We start from the raw sequence: 25760 nt of genomic DNA, 5'->3' as shown, positions 1-25760 counted from the left end.
CATTTTGCTGCAAAGCCTCCACTCCCCAAGTATAGACTCAGTTGCATTATAGCACTGTACCACAGAAAAGAACAGCCTCCAGTTCAAGCATTCACTGGATCCGTTTCTTTCCAGGAATGCACAGCTCTAGCATACTTGTTGCCCCACGTACCCAAGAACTGGGATAATTACTTCCAATGCCATTATTAAATTCTCAAAATTACTCATTTCTGTAGTTATGTTTGCATGGAACCAAAAAGAAAAACACTCACTGCAATCAGGAAAAAAAATATTCAAACTAAGCACAAACATGTCTTGAAAAGGAACCTATCACTCATGATTGCCAGCAAGCCTTAACTGGCCTACCCTAAGCCTCACCGACACTCCTTTTCATCACTGAGTTATACCCAGCATACTCTAGTCACAGATGGCACATTCATTGAGTAGACTTTTAGCAAGTCCAAGGGATCAAGGAGCTTGACTGTCTAATTTATCTGTAAGCAAAATCCATCTTAACACTGGCCAGTATCCCAGTGATGTGCTCCCATTGTGTAAGCTGCAAAGTAAAACTTTTCAATCTTAGACAGACTAATAGTGTAATACCGAAAGTAAATTTAACCACAGCATCCTTAACCTTTCCTATTACACTCCTCCCTCCGCATTGTTTTGTGTATGGTTTACACAAAACTGCAATCCAACACTGGGGGACTAAAACAAGGTGTACATTTCAGAGTAAGGGGTTTTGCTGTTCCACAACGATCATTAAGTCACTTTATGCCCTTCACTTGGCACTGTTTCAAAATTGTGAAAAGATCAACACAAGCATTATTACACAGAGTCCTCCTTAATGGAGGTACTTCTACAAAATCTGAACAGCACCATTTATAATTGTGGCTTTCGGAGACTTTTTCCATTCTTGCAGAAATTCCTTTCCAGTGTTTCAATACCAAACTCAACTAGCCACGTTCAACTAGTGAAATCCAAATACCATTTCAAGTATTCGATGTTTAGAATCCTTAAGACATTTCCTTTAAAAGTACCTCAGTGTAGTAAATACAACTATATTCATTATCCACAATGTCATGCAGACATATGCTTTATTAAAGTAACAGAAAAGATTTTGCAAGAAAGTCATTTAGTTAAAGCACTCTGAAACAGACTGTCAGAATAATTATGGAAAACCCACAGATAATCTCAACTCAATATTTAAGAAATAGACACATCCTTATACATGTTTCTTCTGAGACAAAGTAACAACACAGTTCACTAACCAAACCTTACACTATATGTATCTAGTGTACCAAAAAATCCGTGGTACCACAAATTCAGAAATCCCTTGTCTTCACTGAACAGCTAGTACATGGAAGCACAACAGGAAAGTAATACAAAAATCTTAGTTTGTTGAAAGATCAGTGAAGATTTTTCCCCTGCAACTGCCAGAGTTTACTCTTCATACTTGAGGTGGAATGGCTGAATAAGTAAAGTAGTCTCTAAACAAGGCTATCTATGTGAAATTAATTCAACAGGAGACTAGCATATATTCTCATTTCCCCAGCCTCTGCCTGTGGTCTTTCACTTTGTTAAACTGAAAGTATTTCAGTAGGTTATACAAGATCTACAGGGGTTTTGTCCAACTTTTCAAGTTAAGAAGGTCAGGGTATAAAAATGCATATACACAAAATGCAATTCCCAAGAGGAAAGAGAGCAGGTCAAGCCCAGAAATATTGTCTGCAAGCATTAACAACCCCAGTGAACAGCAATGCCATCCAACAGCACTCAGGTTGCAAAGACTTTGATCACAAGAAGTGTTCAGTGGGTCAAAATAACAGCAGAGTTTAAGTAGTCTTAACTTTTTTCTTTACAAATGCAATGAAGAAGACAGACTATTCATTAAATATAAAAGCAATTTTATAAAAACACATCAGAATTTTATTGCTTGAAGAATACAGCATATGAAAAAGCACAAGAATGTCCAAAAGAAAGGTCACAAGGATCCAAACATATTACACCATACATACCAGATGCAGTAAAATGTTAACCTGAATTCTGCATCAGAAAAGAAAGGTGTGAAAATATACCTAATATTATCTAAAAGAAAAAGACTCATTTAAAATAGAAAGTGTGAAGGTGTTACAGTACAAATTAGAAAAGCCAACACTGCACATTAACATTGTATCACTAGACTAGATTTTCTACCTTTGGTACTTAAACCTTTACAGAAAACCACTTCCTCGGTCAAACCTTGCCTAACATATTTCATATAGTATCCATTAAAGGTTTTTTGTTTTGTTTTTCTTTTTTTAAACTTAAACATTCAAACAAATACTTTTCTGAGTTTTCACTGCATTAGTGCAGTTAAGGAAGTGTTCACATTTATTCAATATGCAACTCAATGTATCTCAAATTTAAATCAAAAGTCACTATGTGACTGAGATCTGAATAAATGCCAATTGTACCTTGTTCAGATCTTTATGTAAAAATGGGCACATCATTTTCTGTTTGCATCCTTATGTAAACAGGCTGCTGCAGCCCTCCTCAAGAATTCAAACTAGAGCAACTTGCTGAGGACATAAGTTAATAAAAAAATCCACATTGTTAGAGAGCTATTGGATCATCTACAGCAGCATGCAAGTGGCTTTTCTAGTCTGCTCAGATTAGCGTACCAGAAGATATGCCAGTATTACTTCAAGTAACACATTAAAACTCAGCAATGGACACTACTGTGCTTTATTTCAACACAAAGAACAGCTGCTCATCCATTTATCGACAGAATTTTCAAATCAACTATCAAAAGGACTACTACATCATTTCTGTTCCATGTATTGCTGATCACTCTTGGGGAATAGTTTATCAAAAACCTGGACTTTCCTACAAGCCAATTTGAATGAAGAAAATGTTATCTTTCAACAAGGTATCTTAGTAATCCAGTGGCAATCTAGTCTGGAGAATGTTAGCATTATGCTGACAACAATGACTAATCAAGGTTAAATAAATTCCCTCTTTTATGGTAAGCATGCTCTTAGCTTCAGCTTTTGCCTTCATAGGCTTGAATACTCAATCATTCCCAGTTACGTCAGTGGAACTAAAACAATTCTTTTCACCAAGTTCCAGCTTTATATTTCAACAATGTGAATAGATCTGGACTATGAAATACCATCAACAACAGTTAACATTAAACTGGAGTGAAATAATAGAAGAGTTAGTTCTTCAAACCAGGCAGTCTTTGAAGTTAAATATTCAGTTAGGACTGTCAAAAGATGTCATAATAAAACCGTGGGTTTATTTTTTTCACCCCTATACAAAAAAATGACTGAATTTGTACAACTCCTATTAAACATACCTTTTCCTAGCTTGGTGAAAATGTATCATTTTCAAATTTTAACAAGTGTGGTATTTGAGCATATTAATATTTATTGCCATATACATCCTCATTTTAAAAAGAACTAAGAATTCAGACTCTACTATGCCGAACTCTGCTTTTTTCCCATTAACAGATTATGTCTACTGTACCACTCCCCCAAAAAACAATTAAAAATTCTAAGTAAGATTTTATAGTTTAGTTAAAAGGGAAGAAATGCAAATGTGGATTTAGAGCTTTTTGTATAAATCTCACTATATTTTATAAACTCGTTGTTTATTGTAACACTGTTTATTGATCAAATAAATGACGCACTGCTATCTAAAATTTCCATATACACCATTAAAAATCCAAAGTTGATATGATACTGAACCTTAAATCTTCAAGAGTTCAAAAAAAGACAGTTTATACATGTACAGCACACAACAGCAGACACCCCTAGAATACCAATTGCCAGTCCATGATGCATACAAACTTACAGGTAAGCATTCATTTCACTGTTTTCATTTGTGCAGGAAAAATATTTCTTAATAAAGACAAACTCAGCTGGTGAATTTCAGATATCATCTTCATCATCTTCATCCTGAGAGGATCCTGCCTGATTGGATGCACTGGCTGAGGCAGCAGCAAGCTGTGCCTGTTGAGCTGCTTGTTGCATCTGTAGCCATTCCTGCTGCGCCAGTTCTGCTTGCTGTTGTCTAGCCTAAAGACATGAATTTAATTGTTAAGGCCATGCATAACTTGGAGAATCTCTAGAGCACCTTATCTTTAAAAGCAGTTTTATCTGCACCTGCAGATTCCTTTTGTGTAATTTTTATTAATTGTACATATAAAACCACATCTAGAAGTACCTTAATTATTTGTATCAAGATGTTTAGTTATATTCTCTCTTCCTCTGAAGAGGCCACCATTTGGAGGATTTCATTACAAAAACAAAAGGCGGGAGCTAGTGTACTTAAGTTCCACTGTAAGGATTGTGCTGAACCACTTCCTAACGGAAAAATTAACTGAGGCAAAGCAATGGAAATTTTAGGCTTCAATTTCAAGGGATCTTAACATTTAATCACAGTTCTGAGATGAGAACAGCTCTACTTTGTTGATTACAAATACTAAAACTTGCAATTATGAAATCATCCAATTGTACCACAAAGACACACGCTATTACGAAAACAAAGAAAGCCATTATCTTACTTCGCTAAGCAATCTTTGGAAAACAGAGCAATGTAAGGTCTTCTCAAATTCAGGCATGCAGATTGAGGATGGCTTTGCTACAGAAAGGTACAGTCCTTTACTGAAAGGCACAGTAAAGTCCCTTTACTGAAAGATGTTCTAACAAAACATTTCAAATCGTTCAACTGGTCATCTCTCATTTTTCTATCCAGGGTTTTCACTTGTTTTTCAGCAACTGCTGTTGATTTCACCAGTATACTAGTCAATTGTGTTAAAGTTAAAACTTCAATTTCTATTTTGAGTGAACATTAGGAAAAAGTTCTTAAAATTAAAAATCTTCAGTCTTCTTTACTTTTCTACTTTTAAAAGTCATCACTAAGAATGTAATGATTTCCCTTCTAATCCCATTGCACTCACTGAATTTTCCTATTTTTTTCCAAAGCATCAACAAATTTTACAGTTTCGCAAGCTCTAAGATGCCAAAAGATGATGCTTTGGAAAACAATCAAAGCCAGTTTACCTACTTAGTCAAGTGAAAAAACTGGAGTCTTCCATTATTATAACAAGTGTCACATTTCCTCAGTCTGTTCTAGCACTAAAACAAAATACTTTTACAGGCATAGAAATCTCTTCTCAATTAAGACTTTTCAGTATTTCAAACTTCAAGTGGTAGTGAGGTTACAAGGGTTGGGAAACAATTTAAGACATTGTCAAGTTTTAAACAAAGGAAGACAGCAGCATCTGTACACATAGGAGAGGCATAAATATTTATCACGCACAAGATAACAATAAGGTTCCCTACTAACCCTGCTACAATTAAGTTTACTGTACACTCACTGAGGTGATACACATGCATGCACCAGAAATCAGAGGCTCAGCACTTCACACTGGATGGATTGTTTTGTCAGTGCCTACCCTCACTGCTGTATTTGTAACAGTATCACTTAGCCATTTCAAAAATGGAAAAAAAAAGAAAAATTCCATTGAGTTGTATTGACTAAGAAGCTTTATGAGCATCTGGTAAATTTAACTCATTCATTGCACAGATGAACTTTAATGAGGAAGCCTCAAAAAACCCCAAATCTGTTAAGGCCCTTGTCTTGCACAGAAACTTATAGACATGCATGAATATTGGGATAAGCCATTCCACTGACTTCAAATATTTACAAACATCCAAGCTATAGGCAAACATTCATAAGATTAACAGGAAAGTATTTTAAAACTAGAGCAAGAAGTCAGCATTAGTGTCATGCTCTAGAATATTAACAGGATTAGCACAAATAAGCAAACATGCACTTGTGTAACTATTTTTAAGAATAATTACAGTACCTCCAACAGCATATCACAACTAGCATTTTTGAAAAACAAGACTGCCATCTTTGAATCTAAGCAAAGATTTCCCATATTACCAAAGACTACTTAAAAAAAATCATTCATACAACCTTGTCAAACTTGCATGCATTGCCTTAATTTAAACATTAAGGCACAGTATTATAGAATTTAAAAAGAACATACCTCAAGGGGTCATTCCTTAGATAAAGTGTGTCTTACATAAGGTGGCCATGGTTCCTTTTTTTTGTTTTTTAAATGTTACTCAGGAGCTAGTACTCCCTTAACACACCTTATTTGCTTTTTTATTTTGTATACTGTGCTAAGTTATTTGAACAAAACAGTAAGTAAAAAAACAGGTACCAAACTGACTGTTATTTGTAAATCTCACCCTTTAATCAAGAAGCAGCCACATTGGTCTTTCTGATGTTAGTAGTCAAACAAAAGTACAGGCACACATGAATTTATCATAACTAGCTCACTGCATGCTGACAATAGCTACATGGTATGCTGAAATTTTAAATGCCTTAAAATTCATCATGCAATTAAGATTAAAATAGTTGGCATGTTATAATATGAAAAACTACAGTTATTAATTGTTTCGGCAAGATACAAGTATAGCGAAGGGGCGTGAAGGTCACAGTCATTGGACATGATAACACATAACTGAATAAGCATTTTCACCAGAGGAAATTAAAGTAAGCAAACTGAGAAAATAAGACTCATGCCTTGGGTAAGAAGAAAGAGAAATCCAAGATAATTTTCACATCACTTAGTTTAGAGAATGGTCTTCTTGTCAAACTAAGAGAATAGTAGAGAGAAAGATGGTGTAGAAAGATAAATAAAATTGGCTTTTAAACTTGGAGATGTTCACAAATTATCTGGGAAAGTTGGGCAGGGAAAAGGCTGGGATGAAGGAGAATGCGTGTGCACACACACAGTATTTGCAGGCAAATGCTCTTCCTATGCCTGAATTGCCTCTTTAAAAATTTATGCATGAATTCACTCAATTAGAGTCTTGCCAAGAGTAAAGGAAGATAAGAAAGGACAAATTAGAAATTCTGAACGATTAAATGCTTCTTTCAAAGCCTGAGAAATAACACTTGTGTGCTGATGGCCAGACACAGAAAAAACATTTTCACTTTTTAATGCATCAAAACTGGTAATTTCCTAGAACACCAGCTGTCTTTCTTTTATTTCCTCAGCCAAGTAATTCTTAATGTATTCTCTACAGTAGAATGGAAATACATAAGTAGGAGCAAAAAACGTGCTTTTTAAACCTAGAGTATAAAATTTGTTTGTGTACAAAGTCCTAGAAGTCAATTCACAGAAGTAACAAGTAACAGCATCTTATTTGTTGACTTTACCCAATTCAAACAGGCCAACGTCAATAGCATCTTAGATGCCACAGCATCTAAGGATTCAGAAGGAAGGGGATACTTGAGCTGTGCACATGTTTTTGTGGCACTAGATCTGCAGCATTAATTATTCCAACCTCATCAGTACAAGTATTGCTTCACTTACTTTTGCAAATAACTCCTGTTGCTGCCTTAAAAGCTCTTCTTCCGGAATGCCGAGGTTCTCCAAGCGTGAACTGGCCTTTCTTCTCTTTAGTGCTACTGTTTTGCATTCTTGTAAGACTTCTTTTACTTCACTGATATAGGAGCCAAACCCCAAACTTTCTAGTGCTAGAAAGAAAGAAAACACATTGTTCACCTTTTACAAAGCTTTTGATAATAGATATTGATTTGTTTCTTTAAAAGATTAAGAAAACAAGTAAAAAAGTTTGATCACTCTTCTATCATCTGGTGACAAAACTCTGTGTTCATAGGAAGATCTGACAGCTATTTTCCCTGTCTCTTCTCCTATGGCATTTAAGAATGCAGGCTAGAAGAATGTAGCTTTCAGGCTAGAAAAACTAAGGTTAGTCAAGTACAACCAAAGTCATCTGCACTTGCAGAGGATTCAGGGCTTTCAGATAAATTTTATTCGACATAGGCATTATTCTTCAAAAGACATCTTTCTCCCATCTTCTACATACAAGAATCAAGCAGAATTTATACAACTAAAAAATCCTTCCTATCTGAACTGTTAACCTTTAATCTCTCAGGGATTCATCTTTCCAGTTTTGTTACAAGTCTTCAGTAGAAGGTAAATTAGCAACCTATAACAGAGCAAAAACAATGCATGTAAAATGATCACAGATGCTTCATTAAGACAGAAATTATTATTACCCTAGACCTATGAATTTTAGCTTTTGTCTTTTAATATCTAAATTCATATTTCAAGTGCCAAGAAGCTAAAACTGCATAGTTCATACATGCGTTCGCACATGTTCACACATATAAAGTTATATAAAATTATGTAGGAGCTCTTTATTGTTTTATTTCTCAACAGAAACCCTTTTATCTATCTCCATATGAAAATTTATTCAGAAACTAAATCTTGCACTTTTATCTGCCCAAAGAAATCTGACATGCAGCTATAACCTGCAACAATAGTTTTTTTTAAAGAACGCAAAAGTAACACGAAGGATTATGAAAACCCAGGTAGAACATATGACAAAAGGCACACTGTTTCCTGATTCACCATTTACTATGATATGCCTCTATACACACACCCCCCTCAAAGTGGAACCTATTACAGAATATGCTAGGAATATTACATAAACACCAGTTAGACTAGAAACAAGTCTCAGTTCAATAGAACACCTGGTTCATTTCCAGTGTTTACACAAATCAGAGCTTTCTTTATGGAATGATAGGGTTTTTTACTTTATTTAGTTTATCTTACTTTATTTCAACCTTATGTCACAAGCTATTCAAGAAATAGCACTAAAATACACTGCATAACAGCAATCAACAGCTTGTTATAAACAAGCTGTTACACTCACTCACACTATATTCTAACACTAATTTTGTAAGCAACCTTTCCCTACCCATAATGACAGCAGCATGCCATTGTATCATACACCTAAACAATAACCCAAAGGCATTCTATAAGTTTTCAGCTTCCAACCTGTGTTTAAGGAGACAATTAATACACTGTCTTCAATAGGGCAGTACAGTGCAGCTGTCTACCCTAGGTAGACATGCAGGACTACCATTCCTTTAACAGATAACATTTAGCAAATGAATTTACATAATACCTGTTTCTTAAGAAAAATAAAGTTAGAGGACAAACTGATTTAGAAATAATAAAATTACTTCAAAGACAGCATGTCAGTTCAGCCTCAGCCCACACAGACACTGGAAACACTTTTTTCAATTAGCCCACAGTTTCTACGAGAATTACCAAAAACCTTCAGAAACTGGTTTAATCCAACCTCAGCAGATAGGAGGCAAATCCATGTCTCATGGTCCAGAACTTGTTAGTTAAGCAGTCTATAAATATTTAAGAACTCAATCAATTTTAAAATGTAAACAGTATAAACAGTAAACTACACAAAGTAATAATTATTTTTTTTAACCAAAGTATAAAATTTTAAGAACTCTACAAGTCTAACATCACTAAGACAAACCATCATAGCAAATACATAGGTGTTCATTAAAATAACATTCACAGTGATCAGGGTTGGCGATGTGCTGCATAAGAATATGAACAACTGCCCAATCTGAAGTCAACAGCAAGATGTGTTTTTACAGGAATTTTAAATGTCCCTTAAAAGAAAATAAATTAATGGAAAGAACTTACAGTTATGTATTGAATATAGCACACAAAAAAATCCAAAAGAAAACATGTGATATAACCAAGACAGATTTGTACAATGGCTCAACATAATAAAGCTATGAAGAAGCATATAAGCACCATAGGTCTAATGCATCAAAATTCTGCTGGCTGTGAAATGACTTAAGAAATTTACTGCCTTGTTGAAACACATCAAGGCTTTACAGAACACATGCATGGAAGGAATATGAATCCCTTTATACCAGCATGGTGCTAAAATGTGGGACAAGTGATTACTACTTTAGCAGAGCTACTGTTCCACCAAAACTCAGACTCTTTCTATTTCTTGAGTCTGAAATCTACATGTCTACCCAGATTGCTGAAAATCTGGTATCTTACTGAAGTCAGAATGACCACACCAAATTTAAACAACTGAATCACAAAACACAGCATCTTTGGAGGAGGGGCGGACTTCTCATATTTACAAACACCAAATCACAACTACCCTTTCCCCTGTTTCCTCCCACTCTTAAAGACTGATTAATCAGAGATCTGCACCTTCAGGCAGTTAAGCATAATTAGTTCTACATTTGTTTTTTATATAATCAGGTCATTCATATCCAAGATTTTTAACTTTTTATGCTCCTTTCAAAGAAAAATAACTTCCACAGTAAAATCCCAAACATTAACAGTTGTTGGGATTTCTTTAACATTAAATGCCAATATAAACACCATCAGTATCCTAACAGTCCATGAAAAGAAGCTACAGGATTTGCCATCAATCCACAGCCTACCTTACTGCACAACAGTTCTATGTAGACCAACTAATCAAAGTAATCAACTTCATAAAAATGGTGATTTAACATCTCACCATTTGCAGAATTCAATGGAACTTTAATTTATCATAAAAAGCCTGCTTCGTCACAACTCACATAACTGTCAAATGAGGCTACTTTCTGTTCCAGGGTGGAAGGATATTAATTTGCTTATTAGAGTCTCAGACTCACAACTGTGTTCCTGATGGTGGGATTCAACAATAAACATGGAGACTATCTCCACTTGTGACTATTACACAGCCTTGATGCCTTTGGGTACTCTCCAGGGAAGCTGCTTTGTGTTTTATCACTAGCAGTGAGTGCTTGGCATAGTTTGAGTACATCTATCAAATCAGATCTCTCATGGGATGCAAGAAGCCTCTGCTTTCCTTTCCCTATGCTGTTCACAGCACTGTGCCAGTCAAGCATTTGTGCTACCACACAATGAAACACAGCAGGGACTTCATCTATGTGAAGCATAACTCAGTGGTAGGGGGAAAGAGTTCTACCTCAGCACATGGCCACACAATCATTTTTACTAGTGCAGCAAAGGAAGGGGTATCTTAGGCACCACTGCTGCCAAACACATAAGTACAGTGACAAAGCACAGTTTCACATTACCTCTAATACAGTCCAATGGCAGGGTGTCACCAGCTGCAGTGTCTCTTTCCCCTTCCTCCTTCCCAAATACCCTTCCTGCTCCTTGCTTCCAATCCAGTAACTTCTTGTTTACAGGAATAGTCAGATGAGCAAACTCACCTGACAGAAAACTGCTCCCCTCCTAGATTCTCAAAAATCAACAGGGTCAGCTGGATCAGTGATTGCTAGATCCAGCTCTAGGGAGGGTTCAAAAAGATTCCTATTGGAGGCAGCCTGTGTTTAGACTGGACCAGGTGTGACGTGATGGCCATTAGCCTCATTTTACTTCTAAATGAACGGGTTTAAGCATTCAAAAGGAACAAGATATCTGGATGACCACAACAAACATATTTCAATCACTTAATTTTTTAGCATCATTGTCATGGAGCTACATTAAGAGGCAGTCAACGTAGCCAGTATCTAGAATGTACGACAATGGATGAAAATGCTAATTTTGGAAACAGTTGTTATGTGTATATAGGTACAGCATTTCAGCAATCTAAACTCTCATACCTCACAGAGGGAGCATCTGCCAACTGACCAGCATCTGAAAGAAGCTAATAGCACATACACCTCCCTAAAGGTAAGAACAGCAGAAAATCCAAGAACAACTCCTTCCATCTCCAGAGCATTACAAAAATTGATACATCTCCAAAGTTTTCCTTAGCAATATTTGACTAAAAAGTACACATCTAATTTGAAAATAATTTTTCCTAACTCTAAAATCTGGTAAGACAAAGACATAGAACCCAGCAAAATACATGGTTTGGGACCACCTGCTGATGATATACACACACACCTTTTAGTTTCAATTTGCGTGTTTCAATTTCAAAAAACCCAGACTAACCCTAGGGCTGCAACACGTGAAATCTTTTCTAAGGACCACCACTACTGGGCAAAAAATACTTTCATACACGAATTCTTTATTGTCCTCAACCTTGAAGATCATGTCTGTTCCTGTGTTAAGAACTGAGCTCAAATGTTTTGGTGGTCACTTGAAGAGGCTATCCATGTATTTAGAAGCATCAGACCCAATTTGCTTCCACATGCAAGCACAAGTTTTACTCTTTACATCCTGAGCTTCTGTGATGGAGTTGCTTTGCTAAACTTCCAGATTTATATGTATTTTATTTAATATTAAAGTTCATACATGCTACATAATTTCTTTTGCTGTTCATAATCCAGTCAAGTACTTGAGAGTCTTCTGGAGACCAAATTGATATAATCCAAAGGAATAAAGATTTTTGTTTGTTTGTTTCAAAGAGAGAATCCTTACCAAAAAAAGTAACATTTTTTAAACTAACTTGACACCACCACAGTCCTGAAAATAGGTCTACTGCAAATGCTACTGTTAATATCTCTACCAGGCAGCAGAATAAAGTACTCTTTCACCATTACTGCTATAAATTTGTTTGCAGCAGACGCTGGTATCAACAATCTTTGCTTAAGCAGCAAAGTGAATTATTCCTGAAAAAAGATGCCTATTGCAGACTTAAGGATGAGGCAAGGAAACTCCCTGTTTGTGGCAGAATTTAAAGGAAAGCAAATGAGAGACAGAGAGAGAACTCTCCTTTTATTCAAGCAAGGGGAAGTGGAAGTCAACAGCAGAAAAAGATGCAAGAGCATAGGTCACATTTAAATGTCGTATCTGTTGTATCACGTGTATCTGTTATAATATCTACAACAGATACAAATACTTAATTTTAAACAATCAGACTCCAAGGATAGCCTTGGAGGAAGCTACCTTTTAGAGGAATATTTTAGTCTTTACAGGATCCAGACAGGACGACTCTGGATTAAAGCCTGGGCTGCACATACCCAATTGTACATCTTTTGTCAGTCTCCAATTAGAAAGATATTTAATAAGCTTAGGATCTTAAAGCATGCTGTAAAAGAAATCTGCATAACCATTCGAAAAAGCAGACCTCGTTTCACAGGTAAGAAAAAAACAAATGGATTTAGTGACTTCACTCAAAACATCACAGACTTCTCTGAACCACAAAATGAGAGCTGGTCCTGAGCACACTCAACAGTCACTCTAACCACACAAAGACAACCTTCCCTTGCCATGCGACTGACAAGCCAGACGACACGTACTTTTCCTCCAGACCCTTAAAAGACGCCTACCTTTTGTCTTTTATATAGCTACAAGAAACCACAGAGGAAAAAGTCGCACCGGGCCAGGAGTGGCTCAAAGCCTGAATGACCCGTGGCGTACCGGGCAGAAGCACACCGCCTCCGGAAGCTTACCTTGTATGACATGCTCTGGGGAGATGGTTTTCTTCTCCGATTTGTTGCAGATCTCGTTGGCCTCGGAGGAGATGAGGTGGATGAATTCAGTGCAGCAGTTTACCACCAGCTCCCGGGCATCGTTTGCCACGCGGACGTTGGGGAGCGTTTCTTTGATCATCTTGTTGATGGCAGCCCTGGGGATGGTGAGGTCGTCGTCGTTGCCCGACGACGAGGCCATCCTGGCTGCCGCTCGCTCCCCGAGAGGCGCTCAGCTCCCGCGCTCACGGGCTCCCCCTCAGCTCCCGCGCGGGGCTCCAGCGCGCGGGGAGCCGGCGAGGGGCGGGCGGTGCCGCGGGAGGCGACGCTGCGGAGGGGCGGCGCCGCCGCTGGACGAGCGGGCCGGGCCGGGGGCCGCTGCCGGGCCGTCGGTGCGCGGAGCCGGGAAGCGCCGCTCGGGCTCAGGGCTCCCTCGGCCGCGGCGCCTGCCACTGCCGCCTCCGCCACATCCTTCGGGCGCTGGCGCCGCCGCCTTATGAACAGCCTGAGGGAAGACGAGCTGCCAAATTACCCGCGCGCAGCACGGCTCGCTCGGCTCCGCGCCCTCCTCCCCCGGCGGCGGCGGCGTCTGGCCCGTCGGTGAGGGCGGCTGCGAGGCGGAAACGGTCTGACTACGGGCTCGACCTGCGAGGGACGTCGCTTCCGCCGGAAGCCGGGACACGCTTCCGCCGCCTGGCCCCTCCCGCCCGGGGAGCGCCGGAAGCGCCGGCGGCGCTCGGCCCGCGAGGCGGTGCCACGTGCGGGCGGCGGCGGCGGCAGTGGCGGGGGATCCGCCGCCCTCCCCGCCGTCGGGCTGAGGGCTCTGCGCGGGCGCCTCGGCCTGGCTGGGCCCGACGGCTCCTTCGAGAGCTGCTCTCTGTCCCTGCCTGGGCTCCCCCAGGCCCCGCCCGTCCCTCCCCTCAATTTCTGTAGTAGCGGGGGATTTTACGCCCTCGGCCAGCTCGGTCGTGAAGCAGGACGAGTGGCTGGTGCCCGGCTTTTCATCCGCGGTTTATCCACGAGTTGCAGTCATCGCTGCATTTACTCAGGATCTGTCTACGAAGCTGCATTTTCTGCTTTCACCCACTCTGTAAACGATAGCATAAGGGTTGCATGAAACAAAATTAACCAAACCACACTGGTAATTGTGGAAGGCCCATTAAAACCTGGTAGCTGCTTTGTGCTGCAAAGGGAAAACACACGGTAAAACAGCCGAGCCCCGAGCTGCAGGCCAGAGATAACCACACCTAAGCAATATAGAGAGGAAAGGGGACGCTCCAGCTGCAGCCTTCACCACTGACAGGCCCTGCTGTTCTTTGGATGCCTCTGCCCAAGCCATGACCCTGTGCTGAAGCCTAACCCTCAACGGACAGTGATGGGGTCTCTCTGGCTGCACCTCGGGGTGCAGAGGGGCAAGTGGCCATGCTCCCTTCAGCCCCAGCAGCACTCAACTGTCATTTAATTCCTGCCTTCCCCTTTGCAGCCTAACTGCTATTCCCACCTCTGCCCCATCCACACACAGATGTTGGGGTGCAGGCACCAGCCTACTATTTTGGAGGAGGAGGTCTGAGTTACAAGTGGCATGTAAATGAGGCCTCCAGCTGTGCACAGGGGGCTACTGCGGGTACTGTCCTCCAAGCACTCCCCTGCCTGTGGTCCTAGGGAGGTCCCTGTGCACCCCCACGCCTTGCGCCTCACCAACGAGTGACTGCAAAGTGTTACCTGAAGTGCGCGGTATCCGCAGGAGCTGCCTACACAGGGGCTGCTGCTTGGCTCCTCTGAGCAAGCCTTTGGGGAGAGGCAGGGCAGGGCCACTGCAACTCTCAGCATGGAGTGAGACTTAGGCTTAGTGAGAAAGCACTGAGGGAAAGAGAAAGCCAGTTCCTGTATCCTCAGTGAGCTCCAACTGGGTGCTCCAAGTGAAACCAGGACTGCTGCTGGAATGTGCTGAGAAACTGCAGCCTGGAGGCCCGAGGGGCACTGGGCCTTCATCTCAGCCTGGGGCAGCACCGAGGCAAGGCTGGAGGGCAGAGAACAACGCCATGCAGGAACAGCACTTAAACCCAGGCCCACAGCTTAGCCTCAGCTGACTTGTAGGACTAGGGTGAGAGAGAGAGGGAAGAGACCTTCTCCTCATGCTAGAATTTTGGTTTAATAAGTATTTTATTAGGATGCCTTGGAAAAGGAGAGCCTGTGGCTCAGCTTCAACCACTCAAGGCCCTGAAGGCATTTAATGGATTTAAATTACTTCTTACTGATAATATTTTGTTATTTTTGAAAAAAATAGTACCTAGACAGTAAGAAGATACTTTATTTTGAGATGCTTTTAGAAAACATTTTATTGTCCACTATGTGTAATATGCGGTAACCATTGCATATAAAGGAAGCATTCAGAATATTATAACATATATATATGAATAATAAATATTCTAGTTGCAACATTTTATGACTGATGAGACTTTCTCTTACGTTAGTGGTAGACAGACCTGATTTCTTGTGATTGAGGGATTACTGTACTAATTCTATTATATTCTAATAAGTAAAAAGATAAAATATTGTTATGATATTAAGAATCTAATTTACATACAGTACACATCTCGGTATGTATTATATTCTAGTAAGTGAAGGGGATTTGGTTAATATTGAATACGCAAGTATCAGTCAATGTTCATGTTCCCATGAAAACAGATCTCTGTAAAAAGCAAACACTAAACAGAATAAACCTATAATTAGAGGATTTTAATTTCAAGGTTCTGCAAACTGTAAAGTTCAAGATAAACGCATTGAGCTGAATATCTTAGCTAAGCTCAAATAAACACCTTGAATGCCTTTTCACAATTACAGAGCAAAGGCATTTGAATAACAACATATTGCATTATCAGTAGCTACAACAAGTAATTCCAATTTGCAGTATATAATCTCATACTTATTGTGAGGGTTTTCCCAGGTCAAAGCTCTTTCTACTTCTCCACCTTAGCAATTTGATAAAGTTAAGACTTGCACTGAAGATTTTGTCGTGATGAAAAACCATTTTGTAGAATATATCAATGGGTAGATCTCCATTTGGATCTGCGTATTTCAGGGTTGTCATTGGAGTATACAAGGTGTTGGTCTGATGGCGAAAAGGTGGATTTTCTGCAAGAATTATCTTTACTGTATGCTGTCAAGAATGAGAAACAGAATTGTTGAAAAACCTTTGCCAAAACAATAAAGTTAAAACCTAGTTTTCAGTTAAGCAGAGGAAAAGTAGAAGAAGGAAGTGCTAGAATTATGTAAAACCTTTCTGTAGTTTTATTAGAATTTCATTATAATTTTTTCTTAAATATTCTTAAGGCCATAAGAAGTACATGTTATTTATTCTTAGTCCTATTTCTGTTTATCTATACCATGGTGATAGCACCTGATACCTAAGTATCCTGACTAGTCCTCCAAAATTATGCCTATATGCTCACAATAGGTAGATCCTTTCTTTTACAGTTCACTGGGAAAGGATCGGAATGGTGCACTTTGCAGCAAGATCTGGGAATCTTCAGTTGACACTGAAGCTATTCCTTAGCAGTAAGCACCTGAAGTCATTGTCCCCTTCCACAGCTTGCCTAAACTTGTCTTCCTGCAGGAAGCCCCAAGCACCAGAAACTACGTCCATGCATCTTCTATTGTGCCTTGGTGGTCTGGGGTAGCTGAGAGAACTTCACATTAGCAGAGGGATTACTAAGCGAGATGGAGAGGAAAGTGGCTTTAATCAATGGAGAGGAGAGTGGCTGTAATCAATGGTGGGAACCCTGTGTAGATGTATGGTAACGCTGCAGAATGTTCAGACTTCACCAGATTATGTATAAGTGCATCTAATACCTCACTGGTATTTAAATTACAATTCATAGTTGTCTTCAATACTTCAGAATGAACATTCCTTTAATATTCTAAAGGGTTTTGCTTAAAACTCTCGAGATTCTCTTGAGTTTTTAAAAATAATTTTAAATTGTGTAAATTACATTTAATTAAATCTAATGCTTCTACCAAAAAAACCCACCAACCAACCAGAGCATTCGTAAATTAAAAAGACCAAATAAAAAAAAAAAAGAAAAAAGAAAAAAGAAGATGGAGAATTATTGATGAGTTACCTCTGCAACATCTTCAGCACTTTGTCCCAGGCTCTGGAAAATTTGTTTGTAATTTTTAAGGTAAATATTAGTAAACATCTCAGCTGTTTCCTCATCTGCAGCTGAAAGATCCATTTTCATTCCATCTTCAAACACTTTTCTTTCAAACTCTGTAACCACTGGGCCTGGTTCAATCAAACTTAACCTGTTCAAAAAGCAAAGATATACTGTTTATTGACTGTCCTTCCTGGGAAATACACCTCTCTATCCTTCTCAAAAAAGAAGATTGAAGAGTTGCACTGTGAGTACACGTTACCAAGCAATATTAAACAGTACATTCTGTAAAGGCAATCTGTACCACATTATTGCTCTCATGCTCCTACCCATCCACATGTAGTAGCAGAAACCTGCGTACCTTAAATTTCAGGGAAGTGCTGTAACTTAATTCATAGCAGAAGTGAGTGGAGTTGTTACCTGCTGTCTCGCAGCTGTGGAATCAAAGGATGATTTATCCACAAGAACTTATAAAATATTAAGAAAAATAATTAAAGGTTCATAAAAAAATTCATTACTTTCTGGACAAAATCCTACACAGATTTCTTTGTTACAGCTTTCCCATTATAATACTAGAAGTAGCTGGAAGAGAGGGGGGAATTGCCCAAACATGCATTTTCTTTGTCAAGCTGTTAGTGTTACATAATTCAAGATCCCTCCACAATATTATAATAAAATACAATATAGAGAATTTTGCTGAGGGTGGACAGATTTTGGCTGCTGCCAAATCTGGAAAATTTTATTTTGCTCAGTAGTTTATTATAGCAAATCACTGAAGTACAGTTACTGGTCAGTTCTTTCACAGATCTTTTCTCAGGCAGTAATTACTCCCAGCCACGATGTTTATCAAACACTCTTTGGGGTAGGACCTCTTCCTAGACTTGAGTCCTGGTCAGGCTCTTCTTTAGAACTAAATCAAGCTGGTGACCTTGATAGCAGAATTCCAGCTGCTGCTGCTGCAGGAATTCAAGCCTTTTCTCTTGCGTCACTCTTCACACTGGACCTTGGACTTTTCCCATTCTACTTTCTTTTTTTAACCTTTTTTTTTGCTGTATCTTATACTCTTGAAATCTTATTATGAATTCTGGTATACCCTGTGTGTAATTTACAATATATTTATTTTAAATCCCTCCAAACTTTTCAGAGCGGTATGCAAAATCACACTTTGGATGCCACCTTGTCTCTGAAATCCCATAACAGCAAGCTCTCTCTTCTCCCACAGCACAAGAGCTAAACGCTTAGGCATGCAGAGATGCAATGGATATTTAACAATTTCACACAAAGAATAGTAGCAGAATTACATGAATGTGAATATACATGTGACAAATCAAACCCCAAAGTCCCACAGACAATGAACAGGACCATTATCTTAAATACTGTCTTAAACAGTAATAGTACACCACATTCTTCTCACTTTCCTCCCACCTCCTGTCATTATAGGTATCTTGCCCTGTGTTCCATTCTGATGGATTTCCACCTGCTTTCTCTCTATGATGAGCCCTTGAACTTTTTTATCTGTGAATTGCCCAAGAAGCCTGTTAACCTTTCTGAAGGAAAATATTACAGGTTGATATTATAATTTTATTCCTATGATATTGTATGCAAGAATCTGTTTTTCAGAAGTGTTACATAAACTGTATTTTATCCAAAGGTAAACAGCCTTTAACTGATCAAGAGAACATGTCTATTTTAGCATCTAGACCTTTTTATTTGCTTACATAATGTGAAGAATGTGGACATTTCTATGTCTTTTGTGATGTACAATTTCCATGGGTTCCTCAATCTGTTTCTCCTAGATAGCAGCAAGCTTTAAAAATTTGCTTGCTAGCTCTGAATATATTTAAAATTATCTAAAATACAATTTACACCAGCAGATCAATACTTACTGCAGTTTGAACTTTAGTGCTTGTATAGCTAAACTTTCACAGAATCCTTCCACAGCAAACTTAGATGCAGCATAAACATCATTAAATAAGATACCTGATGGTACAAACAAAACATCCTGAGAATGTGATTGTATTCAACATACTAATAGTTTAGTTTTTAAAACTCTTGTATTTTCCCAAAATTTCTACAGTCTTGCTGGGAAAACATTAGAAAAATCCTTGTGCATACTGAATCCAAATACTAATTTTTTGTATATGGTCTCAAAATTGAAGGTCTCTAGGAAAGGATGCTTGAGTAATGCTTTTCTTCCTCCTAGCTGACGCTGTGATCTCTTTGGATGATACTAAATATTTTGTAGTCTAAGGTATGAAAGTGTCTATACATACAACACCATCTGCATTATTTATCAGCAAGACTTTAATAGGCTATAGACGAACACAGAAGCTGAGTGCAATGCAGGAGATAAGATTATGCAAGAGATCCAGCTTGCATCTGAGTGATTTAGAAAAAGCACTACATCAATCCATTTAGGTGGATGGTAAGTATTGTATTAAGCAATAACAACTCTTGCAGTTTGACTTAGGACCCTTGCTTACCAGAATAATCCAGGTAAGATCAATGCCACTGTTGTAATAATTGAAACAAATACAGCTAGACCAGATGGAACACAAGAGTAGGAGCATCATTATCTGTGGCTAAAATTAGACTCTGTGGAGTTTTAGGAGAGGAGAAACTTTACAAAAAGGTGGTACAGTCGTCTAGGACTTGATTGGATTTCATTCCATTATTCTTGTGCAGAGTGTAGAAAGCATGTTTGCCTGTCCCCATAATCTTTTGCAATAGGAAAGAGAAAAGTAATGCTACTAAGCCCTGTTTTCCAGATAACAAAAATAATACAATTGTTAAAAATAAATAAAAATAATTAGAGTTACAACTCTAAAAAAAAAAATCACTCTGCAGGTTTTGTTAAAATGTCTTGAGAGTAGTTGTGTAGTAACATACTACCTAGATGCATAAAAAACATCAGGTCTAAGCGCTGTGCTTTTTATAGTTGGAACTTCAGCATTACAATGCACAATAGTTAGATATGCTAGCTCCTACATTTACTTTTTCCAGATAAAAAGAGGTAAGCTTTAGATTTTGAATACTGAACTCTTCGTTCAAACAAACAAAAAAACCAACTTTGCCTTGTATTCCCATAACACTGCTTATTATAACTATATGCCCGCTCTTTCTCCTCTTCATGTCAGGCAAAATCTCCTTCAGGAGTCGAACCAATCCAAAGAAGTTGGTATCCATCACAGTTTTCATTTCATCTATGGTCTGACATTCAATAGGTCCAATGAGCCCCATTCCAGCATTGCTAACTGCACAAAATGGAAGACAACAGTGAGCAATAACCTCCGTAAACATTAACTTGTAATATTTGTTGGAAAGCATTTGAAAGTAAGATGAGGATTAAGGATTAAATAATCCTTAAATAATCCTTAAAGAAAGGATTAAAAGATGTTATTCTGTCACTAAAGCGTTGCAAATACACTTGACATTTCCATATTTTTTTATTTTTAATTATGCTTTTAATCCAATTTAAATTATCTGATACTTTGCATTTTAACTAATTTATTTCTGATTAGTCCTTCTTCTTTAAATGATAAAAGGATTACAGGAAAATGAGCCAAGAATGATCTATATTTGTTTAGAATTCAGTATTAAGAATTAGTCAATATCCATAGGAATGAACATAAGTCTTCAATTTATTCCAAAAGGTGATAGACCAGGCCATTTTTTGGACTGCTTTTTGTTTTGTTTTTTAACATTCACATCTTCAAGAAAAAAAACCCAAAAAAACAAACCACACACTTCCATTGATTTTTATTTGCCTCCTGGATATTTATAAGTGGGGAATGATGGATAAAACTGGCATTCTGCACTACAACTAGTGTGTCAAATTAGAGTATAATACAGTTTGCAGAAGCAGCTTGTTAAGCAGTGCTTTAATAATTAATCAAAATAAAGGCAGGTCCATAATTTTCTATTAGAGAAGATTTAATAGTTGATGGTGTAAGCAATTTCCATCTCACTAAGAAACTAATATTTATTTTTAGCAAATCAGTATGAAAACACTTCTTGTTGAATGATTTGTAAAGTACAATTACAATTCTCAATATAAAATGAGAGTACCCTTACTTTCTCTGCATTTATTCTTTTACTTGCTAATTCCCAAATGCTGTTGCTTTCTTAGTACAGAGAGCTGTTGGTTCATCGTAAACAGGGCTATGCTTCATCAATAGGGCAGAAAGTCTTGTACATGAAGATGCCAATTTAGGCAAAAGTTCTCCTCTCACATTTACTAAAAACTGTATCATCTTATCCAAGACACTTCTCTGTTTGTAAACAGAGAAAACAAGCTTTGTAAACAGGGAAAACAAACTTCCCTACTTCATAGAAGCATGGTGATATTTAATCCACTTATATCTGCACGAAGCCTTAAGAATCTTGAACAGAATATACTATGTAATTACTTTGATAATTTAAAAAAAAATACACTAATTGAACTTCTTCAGGGTATTTGAGAAGATGTTAAATAGAAAACTGATATCTGTTAATAGCATACACATCCTGTACTTGCCTAGGACATCAATCCTCCTGTCGGGGATACTATTCACACAAGTTTTAATAGATTGTTCATCACAGACATCCAGTTGTTTAATTTCAAGGGTTTTGCCCAGCCTGCGACCTGCAGCTTCCTCAAGTGGCTCTTTCTTGGCCAGATTCCGCATTGTGGCATACACTGCAACACACCAGAAGCAACAGTTATCAGAAATAAAACCTTTTCTGTGGCAGTCTTACTGAGAAGTATTAAAGAATATTGCTTTTACATCCATATCTTAAATATCAGTGACAGAACCCAGATAAAAACTTAAAGTAGAAAGAATCTATTTTCAACATATATTGTCGCTGATTTCCCAGAGTCTGGTTCTGAAATCTTCAAGAAATTCAAAAGGAGAATTAAATCGCTATGCACAATGAAGAACATGCAGTGTATGAAGATAATATTATCACCAAAACTTTAAATAATGGGTATCAAGTTATGCCACAGGATCATTTTTAGGTACCTAAAACCTAATTTTGGATTCCAGATATCCTTTTTTTTTTTTTTTAAATCACCATCAACATGTTTAGCAGAACAACCATAATTTTATTAAAAATTGGAAGACAGATGCCTCATTAAATTCCAAAAATGTCTATTTTCGCAAGCTACTTCTCAAAATATAAATTAGTTTTATCATCATTGTGGCCTAATTACTCAGAAAACTATGAATCTGCATCCAGTCAGTTAGCAGTAAAATACCATGAGAGTGTGAGAAACTGAATTACCACAGATTGCTGTATTTGCCTTGCCATCCATTTTCAGTCATAGCAAATATCCAATTTTGCAGCGGAAAGACAAATCCCAGCCCCTTTGTTCACCCTCTTACGCGTACACAGGGTTAGAATAATGAAACATGCTTTAAGGAGAAAATTGCAAATTTCAGAACTTTTTTCCTAAATTGATTTCTTTGGTCCTCAAATGGGCATGTACGTTTCATTCAACAAAGATTTTAGTAGCGAGAAGCAAAGCTAACTACAACTATGAATGTATATCCAAGGTAGCATACTGCAGACATTTTCAGCTATTTGTTTTTATAGTATTGTCTGGCGGTTTTTTTGTAAACTATTCTGTTCAAGTAGCTGTTCAGCTTCAATACAGGTACAGAAATATAATCTGCTTTCAGAAAGCAGTATATTTTCACTGTATTGTATTTTCATGACAGTAGGAGGGGGGAAACTAACAAGAAACAAGTCACCAAACTGAATACAATCACCTGTTAAATTAGAGGGAGGAAAAAAAAGTACTGCCTTGAAGAGTATCTTTTTACAAAGATAAATAACAGATACATTTTTACCTTTAAATCTTTTCTGTTCATCTTTTGCCATTTTTACAGCTAAGGCCAGTCCAATCCCTGAGGAGCAACCTGTAATGAGGACATTTCTTCTTGCCATTCTTTTCACTGAGTGGTTCAACCAAGAGTTCTTGTTCAGAGGAGCAACAACCTAAATGTAGCTACAATGGCATTGGCCTTTAATGTCATCTCCAGCTTTCCTGAGTCAACAAATCTGAAAATGCACACCTGGACCCTGCATGATTAAGGGATAATCTCCAACTAGACAAAAACAGAAGCAGATGCTCCTGCATGAGCTTATAATCTGCATTATCAACATGGACTATATTTAATACAAAATTTGATTAATCTTTAAAATTAGACATTTGTAAGCTACATGGATTTTTTTAATAGTGGAATAACCAGTTTGCATACTACTGGCAGGAAAAGCCTTGCCGCAATTACAATCAGTCTGTAGCATCAAGTCCTCCACTCACATCTATGGAAAGTAAACTGCACCCAAAATGGGATCCCTCTGCTAGAGGTGTTCAGGCTTCCTCCTACACTTAGAGCACCCTCCTCATTCTTTTGCAACAGAATGACAAATGGATTTCTTCCCCAATGCCTTAATATTATGAGTCCTAATAGACTTCACAGAAAAAATAAATTGAAAAATGGGATGTGGATTTGGAAAGAGACAAGCTGTTTAGACAGATTCCTCACATTTCTTTTTGGCACTGTTCCCAACCAAGAATAGAGAAAGTAAGCAAGTATGCCGGCGGTGGAGAACAGCCAGGAAGACGTTGAACAGACCAGCTTCACTACATCCTTGCTAACACTGAAATCTCTTTGAACACTTTCTATTCTCCAATTGACAAGTTAGAAAAAAAAAAAAAATATCAGAACTAGCATGATGTCTGACTCCGTTTTAGTTTGGGAGAAAATATTCCACCAATTTTGCATACAAACTCTGAATTAAATCAGAGGGACATTTGGACTGGCAATTTGGTGCAGTTCATGTTTAACATACAGTAACTGTAGGCATACTACATTCAGAAAGAAAATCAGTCTCGTGAAATTTATAACCCATCCTTAGTGACAGAAAAATAATCACCTTAATAAGCAATTAGCCTTCTGAACAGCATTCAGCTAATTGCAATGCCATTATACACAGAAAAATGTTTTCCAAGATTCAATAACCCCATGTTAATGCAATGCAGTTCAGAAGAATGAACTTAGTGTTCCAGAATTTGCATAGATGTAAATTGGTTAGTAACTCAAGAAAAGTAGGACTCTACAGAAACATTTAACTGAAATTATATTAGGAAAAAAAAAGTCCCTCCTTTCCAAAACAAATAAATTCAATTGAACAGTATAACAAGTGCAATCATTAGCTTCTCAGGCAAGCAACAAAATAGCAAGACAGCATCTAAAGTTAATGAGAAAATGTAATCATTATTCTACTTATCAGGTTTGACCCACAGTTTTACCAGGGAAGTTAGTATCCAGATACACAATTTTAGTGCAAATGCTATTTAGCTGATTCAGATATTAGGCTAATTGCTTTTGCTGCTTGTGCACATTTATATTTAGTGCACGTAGGAGGAGCAAGCAAGGCTTTATGCAACACTATGTTAGTGGAATTCCACTAGTGTTGTGATGCAACTGTAATTACAGAACAGTTACATTTTCCACTTGAAAATCCTGGTTTGAAAGGCTTACGTGTTCCTTTGCTTTAAAAACATCTGTCTGAAATTTGATGCATAGATTTCTAGCCTGAAGGCAAACTGATCTGCCTAAAGAGAGGATGAAAATTAGTTTAATATTTTTCAATTACTACACTGGTCTACTGTCCTGGTTCCAGCTGAGATAGAGTTAATTTTCTTTATAGTGGCTGGTGTGGGGCTATGTTGAAAACATAGCTGAAAACAGTGTTGATAATACAGAGATGTTTTAGTTGTTGCTGCACTAGTCAAGGACTTTTCAGCTTCCCATGCTCTGCCAGGTGCAGAAGCAGCTGGGAGGGGACACAGCCAGGATTGTTGATCCAAACTGCCCAAAGGGCTATTCCATACCATATGACGTCATGCTCAGTATATAAAGCTGGGGAAGAAGGAAGGGGGGGGACATTTGGAGTGATGGCGTTTGTCTTCCCAAGTAACCATTACGCATGATGGAGCCCTGCTTTCCTGGAGGTGGCTGAACACCTGCCTGCCCATGGGAAGTAGGGAATGAATTCCTTGCTTTGCTTTGCTTGCGTGCGCGGCTTTTGCTTTCCCTATTAAACTGTCTTTATCTCAACCCTCGAGTTTTCTTACTTTTGCTCTTCCGATTCTCTCCCCCATCCCACCAGGGGGGAGTGAGCGAGCGGCTGCATGGTGCTTAGTTCCTGGCTGGGGCTAAACCACAACATCTACCTAATTCTAATGTTTTTCATTTACTATCATATATAGAAACAAATAGCTTGATTTAAAACACACAATATTTTTCTTTCCATAAGTAAACAGTATTTTTTTTGCTACATAATTTTCATAATAGCAAAATAAATATTCTGGAAGTGCAGAAATACTTT

At 38.1% G+C, this 25760-nt stretch overlaps 2 protein-coding genes across 2 annotated transcripts; both read right to left on the bottom strand.

The window, feature by feature from the left end:
- Positions 1 to 1063: 1063 nt before the first annotated feature.
- On the bottom strand, positions 1064 to 13880 carry DR1 (down-regulator of transcription 1). Its single transcript, XM_072867587.1, has 3 exons — positions 13207 to 13880; positions 7361 to 7524; positions 1064 to 4040 (listed from the first exon to the last, which is right to left on the bottom strand). Exons 1-3 carry the CDS (start codon positions 13424 to 13426, stop codon positions 3894 to 3896), a joined length of 531 nt encoding a protein of 176 aa, XP_072723688.1. The 5' UTR covers positions 13427 to 13880; the 3' UTR covers positions 1064 to 3893.
- Positions 13881 to 15573: 1693 nt separating this feature from the next.
- LOC140654444 (retinol dehydrogenase 8-like) lies at positions 15574 to 23546 on the bottom strand. The gene is made up of 6 exons (XM_072867728.1): positions 23213 to 23546; positions 21895 to 22056; positions 20453 to 20632; positions 19265 to 19358; positions 17346 to 17529; positions 15574 to 16384 (listed from the first exon to the last, which is right to left on the bottom strand). The coding sequence occupies exons 1-6, from the start codon at positions 23307 to 23309 to the stop codon at positions 16151 to 16153; spliced, it is 951 nt and encodes a 316-aa protein (XP_072723829.1). The 5' UTR covers positions 23310 to 23546; the 3' UTR covers positions 15574 to 16150.
- Positions 23547 to 25760: the final 2214 nt, after the last annotated feature.

Source organism: Ciconia boyciana, chromosome 7 (genome assembly GCF_034638445.1).
Source record: "Ciconia boyciana chromosome 7, ASM3463844v1, whole genome shotgun sequence".
NCBI lineage: Eukaryota > Metazoa > Chordata > Aves > Ciconiiformes > Ciconiidae > Ciconia > Ciconia boyciana.
The sequence above is the reverse complement of the archived record's forward strand: the minus strand, read 5'-3'. Positions and strand labels throughout refer to the sequence as shown.

Bases quoted from the DNA above. Each gene is read 5' to 3' on its own strand.
- DR1 (XM_072867587.1), bottom strand. From the start codon at position 13,426: ATGGCCTCGTCGTCGGGCAACGACGACGACCTCACCATCCCCAGGGCT. The intron at 7,525-13,206 runs GTAAGCTTCCGG...CTTTCTTTCTAG, and splicing joins CCCAGAGCATGTCATACAAG to CACTAGAAAGTTTGGGGTTT. The intron at 4,041-7,360 runs GTAAGTGAAGCA...TCATGTCTTTAG, and splicing joins AACAGGAGTTATTTGCAAAA to GCTAGACAACAGCAAGCAGA.
- LOC140654444 (XM_072867728.1), bottom strand. From the start codon at position 23,309: ATGGCAAGAAGAAATGTCCTCATTACAGGTTGCTCCTCAGGGATTGGA. The intron at 20,633-21,894 runs GCAAGTACAGGA...CATTTTGTGCAG, and splicing joins CAGGAGGATTGATGTCCTAG to TTAGCAATGCTGGAATGGGG. The intron at 17,530-19,264 runs GTAAGTATTGAT...CTTTTTGAACAG, and splicing joins GCACTAAAGTTCAAACTGCA to GTTAAGTTTGATTGAACCAG.